The sequence below is a fragment of the Lynx canadensis genome, chromosome X, assembly GCF_007474595.2.
Source record: "Lynx canadensis isolate LIC74 chromosome X, mLynCan4.pri.v2, whole genome shotgun sequence".
Lineage (NCBI taxonomy): Eukaryota > Metazoa > Chordata > Mammalia > Carnivora > Felidae > Lynx > Lynx canadensis.
The window spans coordinates 75,152,282-75,171,199 of record NC_044321.2 but is presented as its reverse complement, the minus strand read 5'-3'; the positions used below and the strand labels follow the sequence as shown (position 1 = coordinate 75,171,199).

The window sequence follows — 18,918 nt, the reverse complement described above, 5'->3', positions numbered from 1 at the left end:
GCACACATTCTCCAGTGTTAGTGTTAGTCCTCTTTTAGCTAATGTCTAAGACTCACTCACCTGGAACACTGTCTTACTATCATTTGAAATAGTATTCTAGAATCTAAAGTCTAGATCCTATTTTTTTTTTACCAGCCAAAATTGAGAATGAATGTCACAACAGAGGGAATCAAAATCTTAGCAAATAATAGAGACTTCTTTCTCTTGGACTATAAAGGCACAGGTTCTTTCACAGAAGTAAATTAAAATGGTTTTGCTCAATTTACTCTTCACAAAGCTATCTTGATTGCCATCAGAACTCTTAGGCTTTTCTAAGTAGAAAGTGATTGTTTGATGAGTTGTCCTACTTTCCAAAATATTGATATCCTTCCAGTAATTATGGGGTAGCACCTTTCCCTTTATTAATGTTGTCTGAACAGTCAGGGTAATTTTCATATGTAGAGAAATATATATAACTCTAAACAACAAGTACAACCCAAGCAATACAAATAAAAAAGGGAGCACTGATGAGACATGGAAAGAATGACAACACAGCCCGTAGAGGTTACAACAGTCCTGAAGTTAACTTGATACTTCCATGCTATGTTATTGGTAAAGAACATGTCATTTTCATTAATTAGAAGAAAGACTGGGGCACTTGACTGGCTCCTTTGCAAGAGCATGTGACTCTTGATCTTGGGTTGTGAGTTCAAGCCACACACGGGGTGTAAAGATTACTTAAATAAATAAAACTTAAAAAAAAATAAACCTCTCCTTCTTCATATTATATTGGAGACCTGAAACCTGCTTTACTAACCATCACTACAAGGTGCACTCATTCTTTCTTGTATATAATGTTAATGTATCTGTTAAATATTTAACATGCATTCAGATATCCATATATTTCTCTTGTTCACGTTTGTTTCAGTTTTGGCTTAGTTTAATAGTGTCTGAAAAAGCAGGCATTATGTTGGTTTCACTTGCTTAAGGTGTGATATTATATTTAGATAAGCACTCTTAAGTATAAGGTAAATATAGCACCTAATACAAAGTAGGAGTGCAATAACTATTTCTTAATTAATGAAGACAGTGATGATTAATTTAGTGTAAATACTAGCTTAGCACATGTGATAACAATGTTATTACTTGGGTTTATCCTTTTTGACAGTTTGGCCTTTTTTTTAAAGGGTTGTGCTTAATTTATGGGCAGAACAGCTCTAAGGGCAAAGACAGATTCACCATGAAGCTAATGAAGCAAAAGCAATCAGGACTTCTCACTTGCATGGGAGGGGTGCTGGCAATATGTTTACCTGGAAATGTATTTTTGTAAAATTTGTAGAAGAAAGTTATTTTTTATATTCTTTTCCTGAAATGATTTCTCCTAAACTGTATAAGCTCAGGCCTCACACATCTGGCTCTTCCTCTGTTTAAGGGATATATAAAAAACTGAAAAGACGTCTGATGAAGAATAAGAGAAGTGCTAAAAGTTTGGTAAATGCCACACCACAAACACAAGATGGATAATTTAGCTCAGGGAAAATAGGATTAAGGATGTAACTATATCCATGGACATGAACTGGGTATTTACTGAAAGGACAAAGCTTATTAGGTATCTTTCACATTTTCAGGAGTCAGAGTGATAGGGCCTGAATTCTTTTCTAAGAAACTGATAATTAAAAAGAACTTTACAGGAAGGATGGCAAAACAGTAGAATGAAGTAAAGTTATAAACCTTCTTTCCCTATCAGCTTATTTGAAAGACTAGCTAGTTAGGTGATAAAGGGGTTGGAAAACATGCCAGAAGCCCATAGGGAATTCCTCTGTTTCTTTCTAGGGTTTTTTGAATCCATAGGTGTACTTGTCTGAGTCATTAGTTTATAAAACATGAAAAATAAAATGAATATACAATGTCATTACTGTCTGTGACACCATGAATCTGGGGTTCATATAGCCAGAAAGAGTTGATCTGTGAAAATATCTGAGAACGATATTATAGTGTGATCATTTCAAAACTGGGTTTGGACGGAATAGACATTGGAACCAGATATTACTGAAGATCCTCTTTTCAAAACTAGAAATAATAAGGACACTGTTACATAGTGATTGCATTCTGGGAAACAAGCCATTCTGTGTGCATATGAGCACTACAGCTATATTCCACAGTGTAAAACACATCTCAATTGTGATTCTATTCTTGGTCATGATCTAGATTTGGTTAAATATCACTGCTTACTTACTGATGACAATGTCCTTTTCCTACTATACTAATATTCTACTGACCTCTTCTTTATCTCCTTCCATAGTATGCCATTATTTATAGAGGATTTTTCTTGATAAAAGGTGGAGTCTTGATAAGAGGAGTCTTCTTTGATAAAAATTCAAAGACAAATGAGATACATTTACTCCAGTGGAACTCGCAGCATAAAGAAAAGGGCAAGTCTGCATATCATCAATTATAATGAGTTGGGTGTTACAATGCCACATTAACAACATGATATGAACATAGGGAGAAATTAATTTTCCTTGGAGCTGGGGAAGAGATACTAGTAAAGATGTAATGGAGAAAACAGCCATTGAATAGAGTCTTGGAAGATGAACATGATTTCATCAGTGGAAGGGAAACTGTGAGCATTGCAAAGGAAAAGGATAATGGAGGGCTGCTTAAGGCTTTACTGTCACCTATGGTAGGCCATTACAGATTTCTGAGAAGATGAGTGTCCCAATGAGACCTATGTTTTACAAAGAAATATTTGGCAGTGGTAAAAAGTTTGGGAGGGTGGTTAAGACTGAAGTTAGGATGACTAGAAATATTATTGCTGTAGTTCAGGGGAGATACAATAAATACCAAAACTAGAGCAGTTAAAGTGAGGATGATTCAGGCAGAATTGAAATGAACTGGGTATTGAACAGATGTGAATAGTGAGGGAAAAGGTAACAAGTCATTACATTAATCAAAACAGAGAATATGGAAAGAAGTTGGGAAAAAAATGTAATGAATTATATTCTGAATATTCTGAATTGGAGACACCTGTGGGAAAATCTAGTTAGAGGCATGTAACAGACAATAAACTTGAGTCTAGAACTGAAGAATAAGATTGCAACTCAGAAAAGAGTATAAACCATGAGAATAGATATGAACTGCACTGGAAAAATTATGTAGGACCAACGGTAGACCCTTGGTAATGCTCATAATTAACACTGACAGATAGGGATCTAAAGAAATAGACTGAGAAGATATTTCTATCAAAAATAAAAACCAAAATCCTGCCCATGTTATGACAAAATATTTTCCCACTAATGAGGCTGTATGTGTATTGCACTATATGATAGAGTATGGGGAGATTGTAAAGCATATATTGTGTACTTAATATAATATATGCACTAAGTGTTTTTTGTGTCCAGGGATGCATAAGTGGGATCAGGACTATTGGTTAAGCATGACCTAGGTCTCATACACTAAGCCTGGGGTTAACTCCTGCAGTCATCCTGCCTGGCATGCAAGATGCGTGGAGTAATTCTGCCTCAGGGGCAATATATAAAGAATTAATGACACCCAGAAAGGAAAGGGAAAATCAACAGCCAAGTTGATACCACATCTCTTCCAATTAAATTCCTGACTCCCGTCTTCTCAAAAGCTCTCCCCTCATAAGGAGGGACTGCATTTGAAAGTTAAAACACAAGAGACTGTATCTGTTTTGTATGATCTCCCTATCAGAATCTCACCTTAACATCATCCTTTGTATGTTCCACATTAAGGATCTGCATGCTTTTTCTGTAAAAAGGGCTGGACAGACTTTCAGCCTGTGTGGCACATGGACTCTCTCAACTACTCAGTGCTGCCATTATAGGGTGAAAGCAGCCACGGGGCGCCTGGGTGGCTCAGTCGGTTAAGCATACGACTTCGGCTCAGGTCATGATCTCACGGTCCATGAGTTCGAGCCCCGTGTCAGGCTCTGTGCTGACAGCTCAGAGCCTGGAGCCTGCTTCAGATTCTGTGTCACCCTCTCTCTCTGGCCCTCCCCTGTTCATGCTGTGTCTCTCTCTGTCTCAAAAATAAATAAACATTAAAAAAAATTTAAAAATAAAAAAAAAGAAAGCAGCCACAAATAATTTAAAAAATGGACATGTTATTGTGTCCAAACCACGTTATTTACAAAAGCAGAGGACCGGCTGGATTTAGCCCCTAGGTCATTAATTGCTGATCCCTGGTCTATATCCCAAGAGAAGCCATTACTAAATGATACAAATCTTTAAAACAAAGATCATAAAGCTGAATTAGAAGACCACAACAGCCAGGTTAAGTTGTAGAATGTCCTTGATGGGGGAAAAAAATCCTACACCCAGGCAGAATTAGGTAGCTGCCTATAAGACTTTCTTTCAGAGGTTCAAGTAAGTCTGCCCTTCTCTTAAATATTTCCTCTGTCAGCTAACCATGCTGTAAGAAGTTCCTCACAGTACAATTGCTCTGCTGGATTAAGGCATTTTCCTGAATTTAAAGGGCACATATGTAGTACAGAATAAGTGATACATTAGTACTGCATTAGATTATCAGATAAACTAGCTGACAGCTGACAGAGAACAAGGACCAGGGTGAAAGGAATCCAAGATAAACTAAATATCTTTGTAAGTTCCTTGTAATTTTTCATATTTTTGGCACTAAAAGTATACTTTTACTAAAAGTATCTTTTGTCAGAGCTTCTGGGTCTAGAAACTCATATTAGGATATTAATGTCTATCATCTTTGGGAAAGAAGTAGTCACTGAGGTTGAATTAGTATTTGTCTGAGGCACTGTTTTGCTCTGTTTTGTTTTCTCTTGAAAAAGGACAGGTGTTAATTTACTTAATTAACAAGGACAAGAACCATAGATTTAGAAATAATATTAGGAAAAGGACAGACATCTTCTCATTAGTTTCTTTTAAGTTTTGAATTTGACCCATGTCTAAAAGTAGGGAGTGTGCTATGCTTCTAGGTAAAGATCATGTCTGCATATCCTCCAATTCTGTTTATTTATTTTTATTGTTTATTATTTATTCTAGCAAATAATGCTAAGATTATTGAACTGAAATGATAAAGCCTTTGGCAAGATTCCTTCTGTAAAGTGGGCCGGAATTCATTTTTATTTTTCCTATGCCATAAAAGGATATACAGCCTGAGAAACAAGTTTGTCTAAAAATCATCTAATTTCAACTACTGAAGTCTTCTAAACAGGAAAATTCACTGATTCCTATACCTGAGGGGGGAGGGGGAAACTATAATGCCAAAATCTAAATCTAAAATATTGATTGTAGAAGGAAATCTATGACTAATGAGGAAACATCTCAGCAACTTTCATGTGGTCATTACATTTGGCGCAATTTTTTTCTTTACATAGCATTTACTATGTTTTAAACCATAATATAATTTCCTAATAATTATATTTACACTTTATTGTATTGTTCTCCCCATTCACATTAAGCTTAGACATTTTAGTAAACAAAACAGTGATGAAGGAGGAAAAGAATAAGCAAACAAGCTGGAAAAGCAGGGCTTTCTTGTATAAATTTACTCCAACTAAAGGCAGAAAACAAACAGGAAAAGATAACTTGTAAATTAAAGAAATGTTTTCTATTTACATTTACATTTCCCATGATTCTATTTTTAAATTATTTTTAATTTTTTTGTTTCAAGTTTTTAAATTTAAATTTAATTTAAATTTCAGTTAATTAACATATAGTGTAATATTAGTTTCAAGAGTAGATTTTAATGATTCATCACTTACATATAACACTTAGTGCTCATCACAAGTGCCCTCCTTAATGCCCATCACCCATTTAACGCACCCACCTCCCCAACCCCCACCGACCTCCCCTCCAGCAACCCTCAATTTGTTCTTTATAGTTAAGAGTCTGTTTTCTGGTGTGTTTTTTCCTTAAATTCCACATAAGTGAAATAATATGATAGTTGTCTTTCTCTGACTGGCTTATTCCACTCAACATAATACATTCTAGATCCATCCACGTCCTTGAAAATGGCAAGATTTTATTCTTTTTTATGGCTATATACCACCTCTTTTTTTATCTACTAATCAGTCAATGGACATTTGGGCTCTTTCTATAATTTGGCTATTGTTGATAATGCTGCTGTAAATATCAGGGTGCATGTGTCCCTTTGAATCAGTATTTTTGTATTCTTTGGGTAAATACCTAATAGTGCGGTTGTTGGAGCATACTTCTATTTTTAACTTTTTGAAGAACCTCTATACCTGTTCCCAGAGTGGCTGTGCCAGTTTGCATTCCCACCAACAGTGAAAGAGGGTTCCTCTTTCTCCACATCCTCGCCAATGCGTGTTGTTTCTTGTGTTGTTGATTCTAGCCATTCTGACAGGTATGAGGTGATACCACATTGTAGTTTGGTTTTTATTTCCGTGATGATGAGTGATGTTGAGCATCTTTTCACGTGCTTGTCGGTCATGTGTATGTCTTCTTGGAAAAATGTCTATTCATGTCTTCTGCTAAATTTTTAGATTATTCATTTTGGGGGTGTTGAGTTTATAAGTTCTTTATATTTTTGGATACTAACCCTTTATCAGAAATGTCATTTGCAAATGATGACATTAGCTGTCGGTCTTTTGTATATGGACTATATGATATTAAGGTATGTTCCCTGTATCCCTACTTTATTGAGAGTTTTTATCAAGAATGGATGCTGTACTTTGTCAAATGCTTTTTCTTTAGCTATTAAGAGTATCATGTGGTTCTTATCCTTTCTTTTATAAAGGTAGTGTTTCACTTGATTGATTTGAGAATATTGAACCACCTTTGCAGCCGAGGAATAAATCACTTGATCATGGTGGATTATCCTTTTTTCGTACTGTTGGATTCAATTTGCTATTACTTTGTTGAGAATTTTTGCATTCATGCTCATCAGGGATTTGGCCTATAATTCTCTTTTTTTAGTGGGCCTGGATTCTTGATTTTTGGGAGATTTTTAATTACTAATTCAATTTCTGTACTTGTTATGGGTCTGGTCAAATTTTCTATTTCTTCTTGTTTTAGTTTTGGTAGTTTACATGTTTCTAGGAATTTATCCATTTCTTCTAGATTGCTCAATTTGTTGGCATATACTTTTTCATAACATTCTCATATAATTGTATTTCTGTGGTGGTGGTTGTGATCACTTTTCTCTCATTTGTGATATTGTTTGGGTCCTTTCTGTTTTCTTTTTGATAAGTGTGGCTAAGGGCTTATCAATTTTATTAATTCTTTAAAAGAACCAGTTCCTATGGACACCTGGCTCAGTCAGTTAAGTGTCTCTCCTGATTTTGGCTCAGATCTCTCATTTCAAGAGTTTGAGCCCCATGTCAGGCTCTGTGATGATGGTGCCAAGCCTGCTTGGGATTGTCTCTCTCTCCCTCCCTCTCTGTCCCTCTCCCTCTTATGCACACATGCTCTCTCTCACAAAAACAAGCAAACAAACAGGCTTAAAAAAAGACAAAACAAACAAACAAACAAACAAAAAACAAAGAACCAGCTCTTGGTTTCATTGATCTGTTTTACTGTGTTGTTTGTTTGTTTTTGTATATCATTTATTTCTGCTCTAATCTTTATTATTTCCCTTCTGCTGGCTTTAAGCATCATTTGTTCTTTCTCTAGCTCTTTTAGGTTTAAGGTTAGGTTATATATTTGAGATTTTTCTTGCTTCTTGAGATAGGCCTGTATTGCTATATATTTCCCTCTTCGCACCTCTTTTACTTCATCTCAAAGGATCTGGATCATCATGCTTTCATTATCATTTGTTTCCATATATTTTTTCAATTTCTTCTTTAATTTCCTGGTTTACCCATGCATTCTTTAGTAGGATGTTCTTTAACCTCCATGTACTTGTGCTCTTTTCAATTTTTTTCTTGTGGTTGACTTCAAGTTTCACAGTGCTGTCATCTGAAAATATGCATGGTTATGATCTCATTATTTTGTACTTGTTGAGGCCTGATTTCTGATCACATATGTGATCTACTCTGGAAAATGTTTCATGTGGATTCAAAAAGAATGTGTATTTTGCTGCCTTAGGATGAAATGTCCTGAATATATCTGTTAAGTCCATCTGGTCCAGTGTGCTATTCTAAGCCATTGTTTCCTTGTTGATTTTTGGCTTAGAGAAACTGTCCATTGCTATAAGTGGGATGTAACAGTCCCCTACTATTATTGTATTATTATCAATGATTTCCTTCATGTTTGTTATTAATTGTTTTACATATTTTGGATCTTTCAAGTTGGGGACATAAATATTTACAATTATTAGCTTTTTTTGTTGTATAGATCCCTTTATTATGATATCTTGCCCTTCTGTATGTCTTTAAAAAATGTAGTTTGTCTGATATAAGTATTGCTACTCTGGCTTCCTTTCCTTCCTTCCTGACATCCATTAGCATGACAGATGTTCTCCATACTGTCAGTTTCAATCTGCAGGTGTCTTTAGGTCTAAAACGAGTCTCTTGTAGGCAGCATGTGGATTTTTTTTTTTTTACCATTATGACACCCTACATCTTTTGATTGGAGCATTTAGTCCATTTACATTCAGAATGATTTTTGATAGATATTATTTTAGTGCCATTTTATTACTTGTCTTATTGTTGTTTCTGGTGATGTTCTATGTACCTTTCTAATCTTTGTTGCTTTTGGTCTTTCTTTCTTACTCAGAGTTCCCTTTAATATTGCTTGGAGTGCTGATTTAGTGGTTACAGACTCCTTTAGTATTTGTCTGAAAAACTCTTTATATTCCTTCTATTCTGAATGACAACTTTGCTGGATAGAATATTATTGGCTATTCAGCATGTTGAATATATCATGTCACTCCCTTCTGGCCTGCCAAATTTCTGTGGAGAGATCTGCTGCTAACCTTATTTGTTTTCCCTTGTAAGCTAGGGACTTCTTTTGTCTTGTTGCATTTAGAATATTTTCTTTATCTCTATATTTTGCAAATTTAATGATATGTCTTATTGTTAGCCTGGTATTATTGATGTTGATGGAAGTTCTCTGTACCTCCTGGATCTGGATGTTTGTTTCATTCCGCCAGATTAGCTAAGTTTTCAGCTATAATTTTCTCAAATAAACCTTCTGCCCCTTTTGTCTCTATTCTTCTGGGTCTCCTATGATATGAATGTTATTATGCTTTATAGAGTCACTGAGTTCCCTAAATCTACATTTGTGATCCAGTATTTTACTTTCCGTCTTCTTTTCAGCTTTATTATTGTCCATAGCTTCATCTTCTATATCACTTATTCATTCATCTGTTTCTTCTATCCTTGTGGTCATTACATCCAGTTGGTTTCACATCTTGGTTATAGCATTTATTTGAGCTTGATTAGTTTTTAGGTCTTTTATCTCTGTGGTAAGGGACTCCCTATGATTTTTTTCAAGCCAAGCTGGTATCTTTATGATTATTGCTTTAAATTCTGGAACAGGCCTATTACTTATATATGTTTCAGTGAGGTCCCTAGCCATGACCTTTTCTTGTTCTTTCCATTGCAATGAATTTCTCCATCTTGGCATTTTGTCTAGGTCTTTGTCTTTGTCTTCTTCTGTGTTATGAAAACCTGTTATGTTTCCTGCTCCTGAGAATAATGGCTTTATGAAGAAGAAGTCATACACTGTCCAGGGCCTGACACTTCAGGAAGTGTCTCAGGTATGTTTTGTGTGCACTCTGCTACTATGTTTTGGTTACTCTTTCCCTCAGATCAGTTTTCTGCAGTTTCTCCTTGCCTGGTGTGGAGAGTGTTTGGACCTTGGCCAAAGTGTGGTGAGTTTTAACTAGGTATGCTGTGGTCTGCTTGCTAAAAGAGATCCAATGCTATTTCCACTAGAGCTAAAGATTTGCAAAATTCTATGATAAGTAGATGGAGGTACAGCAGGGGTTTGTATCCCTCTTCTGGGGGAAAGGTCTACTTTTATGGTTCTCAGGCATATTTGCCTAAGAACAGTAGCACCTGCAGAGCACATAGGGGTGGGGCTTGGTGTAAGCAGTTCAGGCTGCCATGTTTGGTGCTGTGCTGGTTACTGAAGTTAGTTTATGCTGAGGGATGGAGGAGGAAAATGGTGCCAGCTTCCTCCCTCCTCCCAGAGAGGGGAGCCCACACCCACTGCTGTCCTGGAAGCCCTCCCAGAAGTGTGAACAATCGCTCTTCGTGTGTCCCTTGTATCTCTCAGATCCCTGCCTTCACCCTGTGCCTGGGTTGTCTGTCTGCCTGGCAGTGCAGAGCACCTGTCTTCTTTCCCAGGCAGGCCAACTGATTTTAAAACTCCAAACTTTAGGAACCTGGAAAGCAGGGGTGGGGGGAGGAGGAGGGACTCACACTGGTCCTCTGGGGGAGGGTTTTTCTGTACTCTGTAGTGATGCAGGTTTGTTCCAGAAGGGCAGTCCCATGAAAGCACAGGAGTATTAATTTTGGAGTAAAGGGCAGCAAAGAGCCAGTGTACATGTTAGCTGTTCTCAGAAGATGTCTGTCTTTGCTGAGGGGAGGAGGAGGGTAATGGTGCCAGTTGGCTCCTTTGTCCCTGGAGAGGCAATGCCACCCCTACCAGATGTGCTCCAAGAAGGGGAAGCTGTCTCTCCCTGTGTGTACTGGGATCCTCTGATTGTACAGTTTGCTACAAAGATCTCTGCCTTCATTCACAGGAGCACTGCAGCACACTGACCAGGCTCCACACTGGCCATACTATGGATTTCTGTAACTACAGTCTTTGAGTCCTGCTGGTTGTAACAATTCATGATAGTCAACCCCTCTCATTTTCACAGTCATTGACTTTGGGGAAGTGTTTTTCTTGTATAATCCTCTGTGCAATTATCTCTCTCTCTCTCTCTCTCTCTCTCTCTCTCTCCTTCATGTCTCTCCATGACAAGGGCTCCCTCCCCTCCACAGCACACTTGATCCTTTTCTCCCCCAAATCACGTCTCTGCATCTCCTACCTTCCACAATGTCACCTCTTCTCTCCCTCTAGTTTTGCAGTTTGTTCTGTGAGTCCTAGGTCGATTACTTGGGTATTCAGGATGATGTGATATTTATCTAGCTGTGTTTAAGGTACAAGGCAAGCCAAGGGTCCTCCTACTGCTTACTCTGCCATCTTAGCTCCTCCCCACTATTCCCTATGGTTTTTGAAAAAAAAATAAATGAACAAAAGTGTGCATTTCAGAAATATATCTCATTCATATATATTTTGCCAACTTGGAACTTCTGACAATTCCAAAAATGCTGAGCAATGCATTTTGTGTTGTCTATTTTATAGATATTATTAGTTCCCTGCTGTAATCCATCTAACGTCAGCCTTTTTTACTTACTGGCAGAGCCCTGGGTTGGTTTGGCTTCTCACTCTCTACATAGTCACATACTCAGGGAAGGGGTTTTGCCCCCATCCCAAAAGTGAATCATTATTAGTCCAAGATTCTCCTTGACAATGATTAGTTTAGAGATGAGCATGTAATTCAATCCCAAACAGCAGAATTAGAAGGAAAAGTCTGCACAGGGGCTTCCAGAAAAGTTTTCTCTAATAAAAAATAAAAAGAAAAAAGCTTCATGTAAGGCAACACTCTCTTCATTGTTAGATATCACTATTTTTTCATGTGATGCCTGGAACAACTGCAGTCATTTTCCAACAATGAACCAACATGCCAAGGATGGCAGAACAGAAATATTTGGAAAAATCTCACATTCTAGGTGATCTCACTAAGCTACTGAATTAACCAATGCTATGAGTGCCTCACCTCTACATTTCTTGTGATGTGTGAAAGTAAGACCATCTTCTTAAGCCAATTTTAATTATGCTTTCTGTTACTTGGCAACCCAAACCATGCTGATAGACTATGAAAAACAGAAAACACCAAAACATGCTGGTCTGTTTAAAAGCAAAAGTAAAGCAGTTATTTTCAGGTGCTTACAAAAATGAGCAAGAACATCACATACATAAGCAGTTATAGTAATTGTTAATCTTGCCTATTCATTAAAGGCTGTTACCTGAAGGTAACCTAAAAACATATTTTGCCTAAATAATGTGCAAATGTAATAAAAATATATTTCTATGAATATATTATATGCCTTAGACTTTTAGTATAGTATGAAAAAAACAACCACATGATCATGATATAATAAAGAGACTTACTCTTAAATTGACTTTTTATTTTTAAATCTTATATTTTAAACTAAGGAGCAAGTACTTGGGCAAATGTTTTCTTGTAGATGTCATCTGATGAAGGAGGATGGTTTATTAATACTAAAAATAATGAAACTTCAAAATAAAATTTCCAATTTGTTGGAGATATCAATCCATAACTTCCATCTAGAGACTATGTTGGTCACTACAGTTATATTTATTATTTCACCCACATTTTAGTCATCTGCATTGCTCTTTTTAATCACTGTTGCATTTATATGTCTCTAATGTACAGGAAGCTTTAAGGTTTTTTTTTTTTTAATCCTAAACCAAAGACAAATGTGTAAAAACAAATTACACAATATTCCAAACTATACCATCTCTGGTATAAGCAAGTTTGGCTCTTTTGTGCCTTATTAATGAAATTAAAAAAAAAAGAATTAAACTAAACCATCATACTGAGTAATCCATTAATTGAACACAGAATTTCTAAGATCTTGGGAATAATATACTTTGAATGTCTTTCTTTTCAAAGTGCTAAGATTTAAATGGATGACTGGTCTATGCCCAAGCTTTTCAGAAATACCATTTAATCTGATTTTCCCACAAGCTCCATCAAGAATATCAGGAAATTCTGATTATCATGAGACTAAATACTTGCAGTAAATGAAATAAAAACAGGTATATTAGCAAAAATAGGAACTATTTCACCATCAGGATTATAACCTGTCAGATTTTTTTTTAAGTTTAAGATACTATTCTATGACTTTAAAAATTGGTTCAGGGAGAGAATGAGAGAAAACAAAAAGAATTTAGAAGGACACTAGTGCTGATTTGAAATAATAATGTTACTTTTGTTAAAGCTTTTTGTAATTAAATTACAAGCCTTCATATTTAACAAACAAATGACATTTGTAACTTAAAAGAGAGCCTAGTTGAGGTAAATACTGCTTCTTACATCAAAATACATAGTAGAGACAGGCAGCAGAATGCATGTGAAATGCTAGTGTAAATGGGCCCAATTGCCAATTCACCAATTACCAATTTAAGGCCCATTGCCACAGGGAAGTTTGATGAGGATATTATGTAGAAAAGGAAAAGAGAAGGCAAGTTCCATTGGTCAATTTTGGGGCGGCCTCCAAGAGTCAATGATGGTTAACATGGCACCAAAGACCAGGTAATTTGAAAAAAAAAATCAAGAAATTGGCCAATTAACATTTTTAAACACAACTAATTAAAACCAATGGTATCATCAACTAAATGATGATGGTCATATTGGTACAGGTATACGCTGCTAGGGTTTTGCAAATAAATATAAATTTTAGGGCTTAACTTTTCATAAGACCTTTTGTTATTATTTTAAGAAAAATATATTAAAAATCTAAATACATATGTACATGCACAGAGAAATGGCTAGAAAGATATATGCCAAAGTATTAATATTATCTTTGCATAGTAGAACTTCAGTTGACTTTTTTCTTTTTTGCCTATAGTTTCCAATTTTCATTCAATTTACATGCATGATTTAAAAATTTTATAAGCCATATGAGCCTGGACATCTTTTAGTAATATAGAATATATTAGTAACTAAAACAAACCTTACAATGATCAAGATGAAAACTGAAGTTATTAAAATATTAAATTGATATGACAAATGAGATGTGTTATTAACTTATTTAGTCTTAATTTTGCTTACTAATTAGAATCATCTCATATTGTTTTCCAAATGAAAATTAAAAAAAAAAAAAGTATTCAGCAGATAACCCTAAAGTTGGGTTCCTCAGTCTTTGCACTACTAACATTTTGGACCAGATATTTCTTTGTTGTACATATACATTGCAAGACGTTTAGCAGCATCCCTGGCTTTACCCACTGGATGCCAGCAGCACCTCCTCGTTTGTAACAAACAAAAATGTCTTTAGACCTTGCCAAATGTCCCCTGGGGGTCAAAATCATTCCTGGGTCAGAACCACTGCCCTAACGTCACACCAGACAAGACAGTCTTTAAGCAATTGATGTTGCCCTAGATAATCTGCATCTATTGGTCTATTGCTCAGGACAGCTGTCAGTTGTAAGAACTAATTGAAGCTTGGTCACTGCTCATCCAAGCATATGATGGATAACCTTTAGATCATAATAATTACCTGATAGCTGCTACCCCAGAAATTAAATAGCTGTTTTTCTACTCTGAACTCAGCATGGAAAACTATGAAACAATATATGTTTACCACTAAACATAAACACCAAACAAGGTGGAGAAGAAGAAAAAGGAAAAGACTAAATGTGAAAGGCCACACAGTAGCAAAACAATGATGATCCAGTTCACATGTCCACTTCCTCTTTAAAGCCTTCCTTAAATCAGAATACATGACTCTCTCCTCTGTGCTCATAAGCTCTTTGTATGTATGTATCATGTTTCAGTATTAGTATTTTTTCCTTTGACAGCATTTCCCACTAGAATGTGAACTCTAGAGGGCCAACATTTGAACTTTTCATTTTTAGTCGTTTGGTTCATTCACTGTTTTATTAATTCATTGTCATTCATATATGTTATTAGTGATTAGCCCTGCTTGACCCATAGTAGGTTAATTATAGAGAAGACTGAGGATATAGTAAGGAACACATTACAGGGTAAAATGTCCTTAGGATGGAGGTATTAAAGCACATAGAAAGGTTATTTAGGCCAAAATGGGAGAAGTAGGGAAGAAGCCTTTTTAGATGGAGTGACTTGAAGAAGTCGGTAAAGCAACTGGAGAAGAAGTGAAGGTAGGGGAGAAGAGGAAGTGGCAGATCAGGCAAAAAGATCTCCATGGGCAGGATTCTAGGGACAGTCCTGCCTCTTACTACCTTATACAGGGCATCTTTTCTAATATAAGATTAATTAGCAAATGGATGAACAAAGATGAAGTGGAATGAAGATAAACTCAGGAAGGTGAGAGGGTGGTACCATTAGAATCAGCCTTTGGGATCTTCCAGCTCAGGCTGTAACAATCAATAGCTTTGGCCAATCTCAAGGCCATTGGAAAAGGTCAGTTGTATACCCTAATGCTTATCTTATAACTTTCCTACTTCCTGGTATTTGGACATAATTCAATAACTTACTTATGAGAAACACTTCCTTGAAAATTTCTATGTGAGTTGTTATTAGAACTCAAGATATTGCATTTTGTTTCCTGGTTCTAGCTCTTACTAGACTTTAATAAGAAAAGTAGGCATTGAACAGATGTTAATATTTTCAGTGTTAACTATTACACTGTCTTAGATTTTTATTTTTTATTATTTTTTAATGTTTATTTATTTTTGAGACAGAGAGAGACAGAGCATGAACGGGGGAGGGTCAGAGAGAGAAGGAGAAACAGAATCTGAAGCAGGCTCCAGGCTCTGAGCTGTCAGCACAGAGCCGGACACAGGGCTCGAACTCATGGACCGTGAGATCATGACCTGAGCCGAAGTCGGACGCTTAACCGACTGAGCCACTCAGGCGCCCCCAGATTTTTAAAGGACAATATTCATCTTGCCATTAACAATTCTGACAACTTTTAGAAATATTTTTAAAGATATTTATATTTAAAATTTTTACAACATTAATCTAAAATGTGTACATATTTAACTACCATTTATACCAGTAGGCATTTTTTATCATGTTGAGGAATTTGGGTTCTCTTTAAATAATGTATGCTGTTTTTACATATTCCTTTAGTTCCTTATAATATTTAGCTTTTTTATATACAAGGAACAGTCATATCAGAAAGTAGTCATATCAGAAAAGTAGGACATCTACTTCTGGCCCGAAGTAAGAAGTCAAACAGAATACAACAGTTGATAGGTGACATCTTTTTCTAAAAAAAGAATTCGATGATGTCTATATAATACAGATAATACAGTAATATCTGTTCTCTGCCACAGCTGGTGAATGAGGTATTGTGGTCAAATATTCTGCTTAACAGAGTTACCATATATTTTATATGTATTGCCTATTTTCAAAGAGCTGCAATAGATCAAAATAAACCTAAGGGTACATAGCTAGGGTGGTCCCAGCTGAGCTCAAAGGGAATTATCTGGGTGTGTGTGATTAAAAAGAGGTAGTTGGTGGGCCCTTAGGCTCTATTTGCAGGAACAGATTTATGCTGGTACTTTATCTCTGGCTTCTAGGAAAAGTTATATACATGCCTAGGTGACAGAACAAAAGGAAGGATGGAAGGGCATAGAGGGGTTTATGGATTTAGGATTCCCTTGAGGTCTCCAGGAGAAAGGGATCAGAAGAAAAACAAAAGGACCCATTTTTATGAAGTGTGCTAAGAAACATAGCTACCCTTGCACTGAGTATAACACCACTGTGGTATCACAAGGATTGGTGGCAAAACCAGAGAAACAGAAGACTGCAACCTTGGTCCAGATGGATTTTCACTGAGGGCAATCCCATACAGCTTTGCTTTGCCAGTAAAAGGCAGAGAGGAGCTGGAGCTGCAGTAGGACACGAAGGGCAGGGCTTTGTCTCTTTGTTCAGTGCTATATTCTCATCATCCTAGAATAATTGGCACTCAAATATTTGTGGGGAAATGTCAAGTGGTAACTAGAGCTAACATGTTTTTGAGCCCATATGACATGACTCCCAAAGTAATTGTGGGAGTGGAGACTTTGCAGGGAGCTTGTGCTGCTAGGAGAGGTAAAGAAGAGATAATTTGGGATATATGGATTATTGTCACTAAGGTGACCCCATCTGAATTCACAGGTGCTGAGACCTGGAGATACTTAGCTTGCAAATAAAACTATACTATTCAAGAGGTACATCAAGGTCTTTGCAGTTTCTCAAAATTATCTTCCCAATATTAATTACCATTTTACTGGCAAAGCAAAGATACATCAAATTATGAGGCATCTAATAGAGATTTTGGAGAATGGACCTCTAGATAACAGAGTTTATATTATTGATTAAGAGTTTCCTTTATTAAAGAATATATTTGGTTTCTTATGTAAGTCCACCATTTTTATAATACTTCACTAAAGTTTCCTTTAAATGCCAAGTGCTTTGCACATCGAAGGTTTAAAAATGTGTCAAAATAACTTAGTCTTCATGGATCAGAAATTACACAATCTTTTCATGCAAAAATTCATCCTTATTCCTTTAAGGGCAAATTGCCTTTAGTGAATGAATAAAAATGTTTTGTATATATCAATTTAGTTTTTGAGTTCTAACTAAATGCAGGTGTTCACTTTGGCTTTTCAATTATACTTTAGATTTAGAAATGATTGAGGCCTTATAAAGAGGAAGGTGGCTTGAGAGAAATGAGAACATCTCAAAATTAAGTGTCTCCCATAAGTCGACATGGGTAAATAAGGAGCTCTCATACAAGTTTAGATTTTAAAAGGACAATTACTTAAGATAAAGGAAAGACCATCCTTAAATGAGAATTAAGATAAGACTAACCTCAGCTTCCTAACTCCCATGCCATACTAGCTATGGGAGCAATTAAGGAATAATGGCAGTCACACCTTTGCCTCTGAGCCTACATTTAGTTTTAAAACTGTGCTCCCAAAGTTTCTCTCTGTTCTAAGAGGCTCATGTCCTCTTAAACACTTACTGTTGTCTTATTCTTCTGCTTCCACTTTCATATTTTACTTTTACCAGTCTGGGAAGAGAATTCACATTAAGCAATTATGGTTCAGTCAGCCAACCATAGATGGCCTGGCCTTTAAGTAACCACAGTTCTTTTGATTTTATAAGCCACTTTATTTTTTAATGTTTATTTATTTTGAGAGAGAGAGAGAGAGAGAGAGAGAGAGAGAGAGAGAGAAAGGGGCAGAGAGAGGGAGAGAGAATCCCAAGCAGGCTCCACGCAGTGAGGGCAGAGCCTGAAGTGGGGCTTCATCTCACGAACTGTGAGATCATGACCTGAGCTGAAAAACCAGGAGTCAGACAGTTAGCCAACTGAGCCACCCAGGCACCCCTGATTTTCTAAGCCACATTACTTTTAAAAATTTAGATTTCATCCTAAGGCCACAAAGAATTCATTGAAGAATTTTAAGTCAGGAAAGTAACACTGCCTTGTTTTGTTTTTAGTTTTATTATGACTTTAATTTGGCAAATGGATTAGAAGTTAGAAATAGTAAGAGAAGTAGACACAGACACTAGTCAGAACATCATTACAATAGTTCAGCTGAGAGATGGTGGAGGCCCAGAACTAAATAGCATCAGTGGGCTTGGAAAGAAAAGAATGGATTAAAAGATATTTAGGAAATAGAAGAAAGACTGACTGATGACATAAATATAGCTATCCTTTAGCCTCCTAACAGCCATTTTAGTACTTATCTAAGAGCTGTTCAAAAATTGTTAAAGGCAAGGCCTGATTAAACAAAAACAGCTAAAGTTTAATGTTAAACTAAAGTTTAAAGTTTAATTACATGATTAATAATAATGGTAACATTTTCTTCTTAAGTTATGTCAATGAATCTATTAATTCTATAAAGTCTTATCCCTATATGTCTAGTATATGAGATATAGAATGAGGACACACACAAAACAAAAATTCACTGAGTGCCTGGGTAACATACTGTCCTTTAAAAAACAAAACAAAAACACACAGAATCAACAGGAAATTGACGGATTTAAAAGACAATAGAAATGTTTTCTATAATTTATTTGGAGCTATGAAAGTTACTGAAGTATAATACTTGCCTCAAACACTTTTCCAACAGCTGAAATTAATTTTCATGCCTAAGCACGATACTGCATGGCAGTGAAACATATAAGGTTCACTCATCTTCAATATTCTATCTAAAATATCTCAAAAGAAAAAAGACTGTGTAGCCAACTATTTGA

At 36.1% G+C, this 18,918-nt stretch overlaps 1 protein-coding gene across 8 annotated transcripts in view; it reads right to left on the bottom strand.

The window, feature by feature from the left end:
- Positions 1–18,918, bottom strand: part of DIAPH2 (diaphanous related formin 2) — a 1,054,294-nt gene that overhangs the window by 253,434 nt on the left and 781,942 nt on the right. Inside the window, exon 25 of one of the 8 annotated variants that reach the window (XM_030305026.1) lies at positions 11,726–11,809. The exons of the other annotated variants lie outside the window; for them this stretch is intronic. Within the exon in view, the coding sequence (XP_030160886.1) occupies positions 11,780–11,809 (30 nt within the window). The 3' untranslated portion in view covers positions 11,726–11,779. Of the gene's footprint in view, positions 1–11,725; positions 11,810–18,918 lie in introns of those variants that run through there. 8 annotated transcript variants of the gene reach the window in all.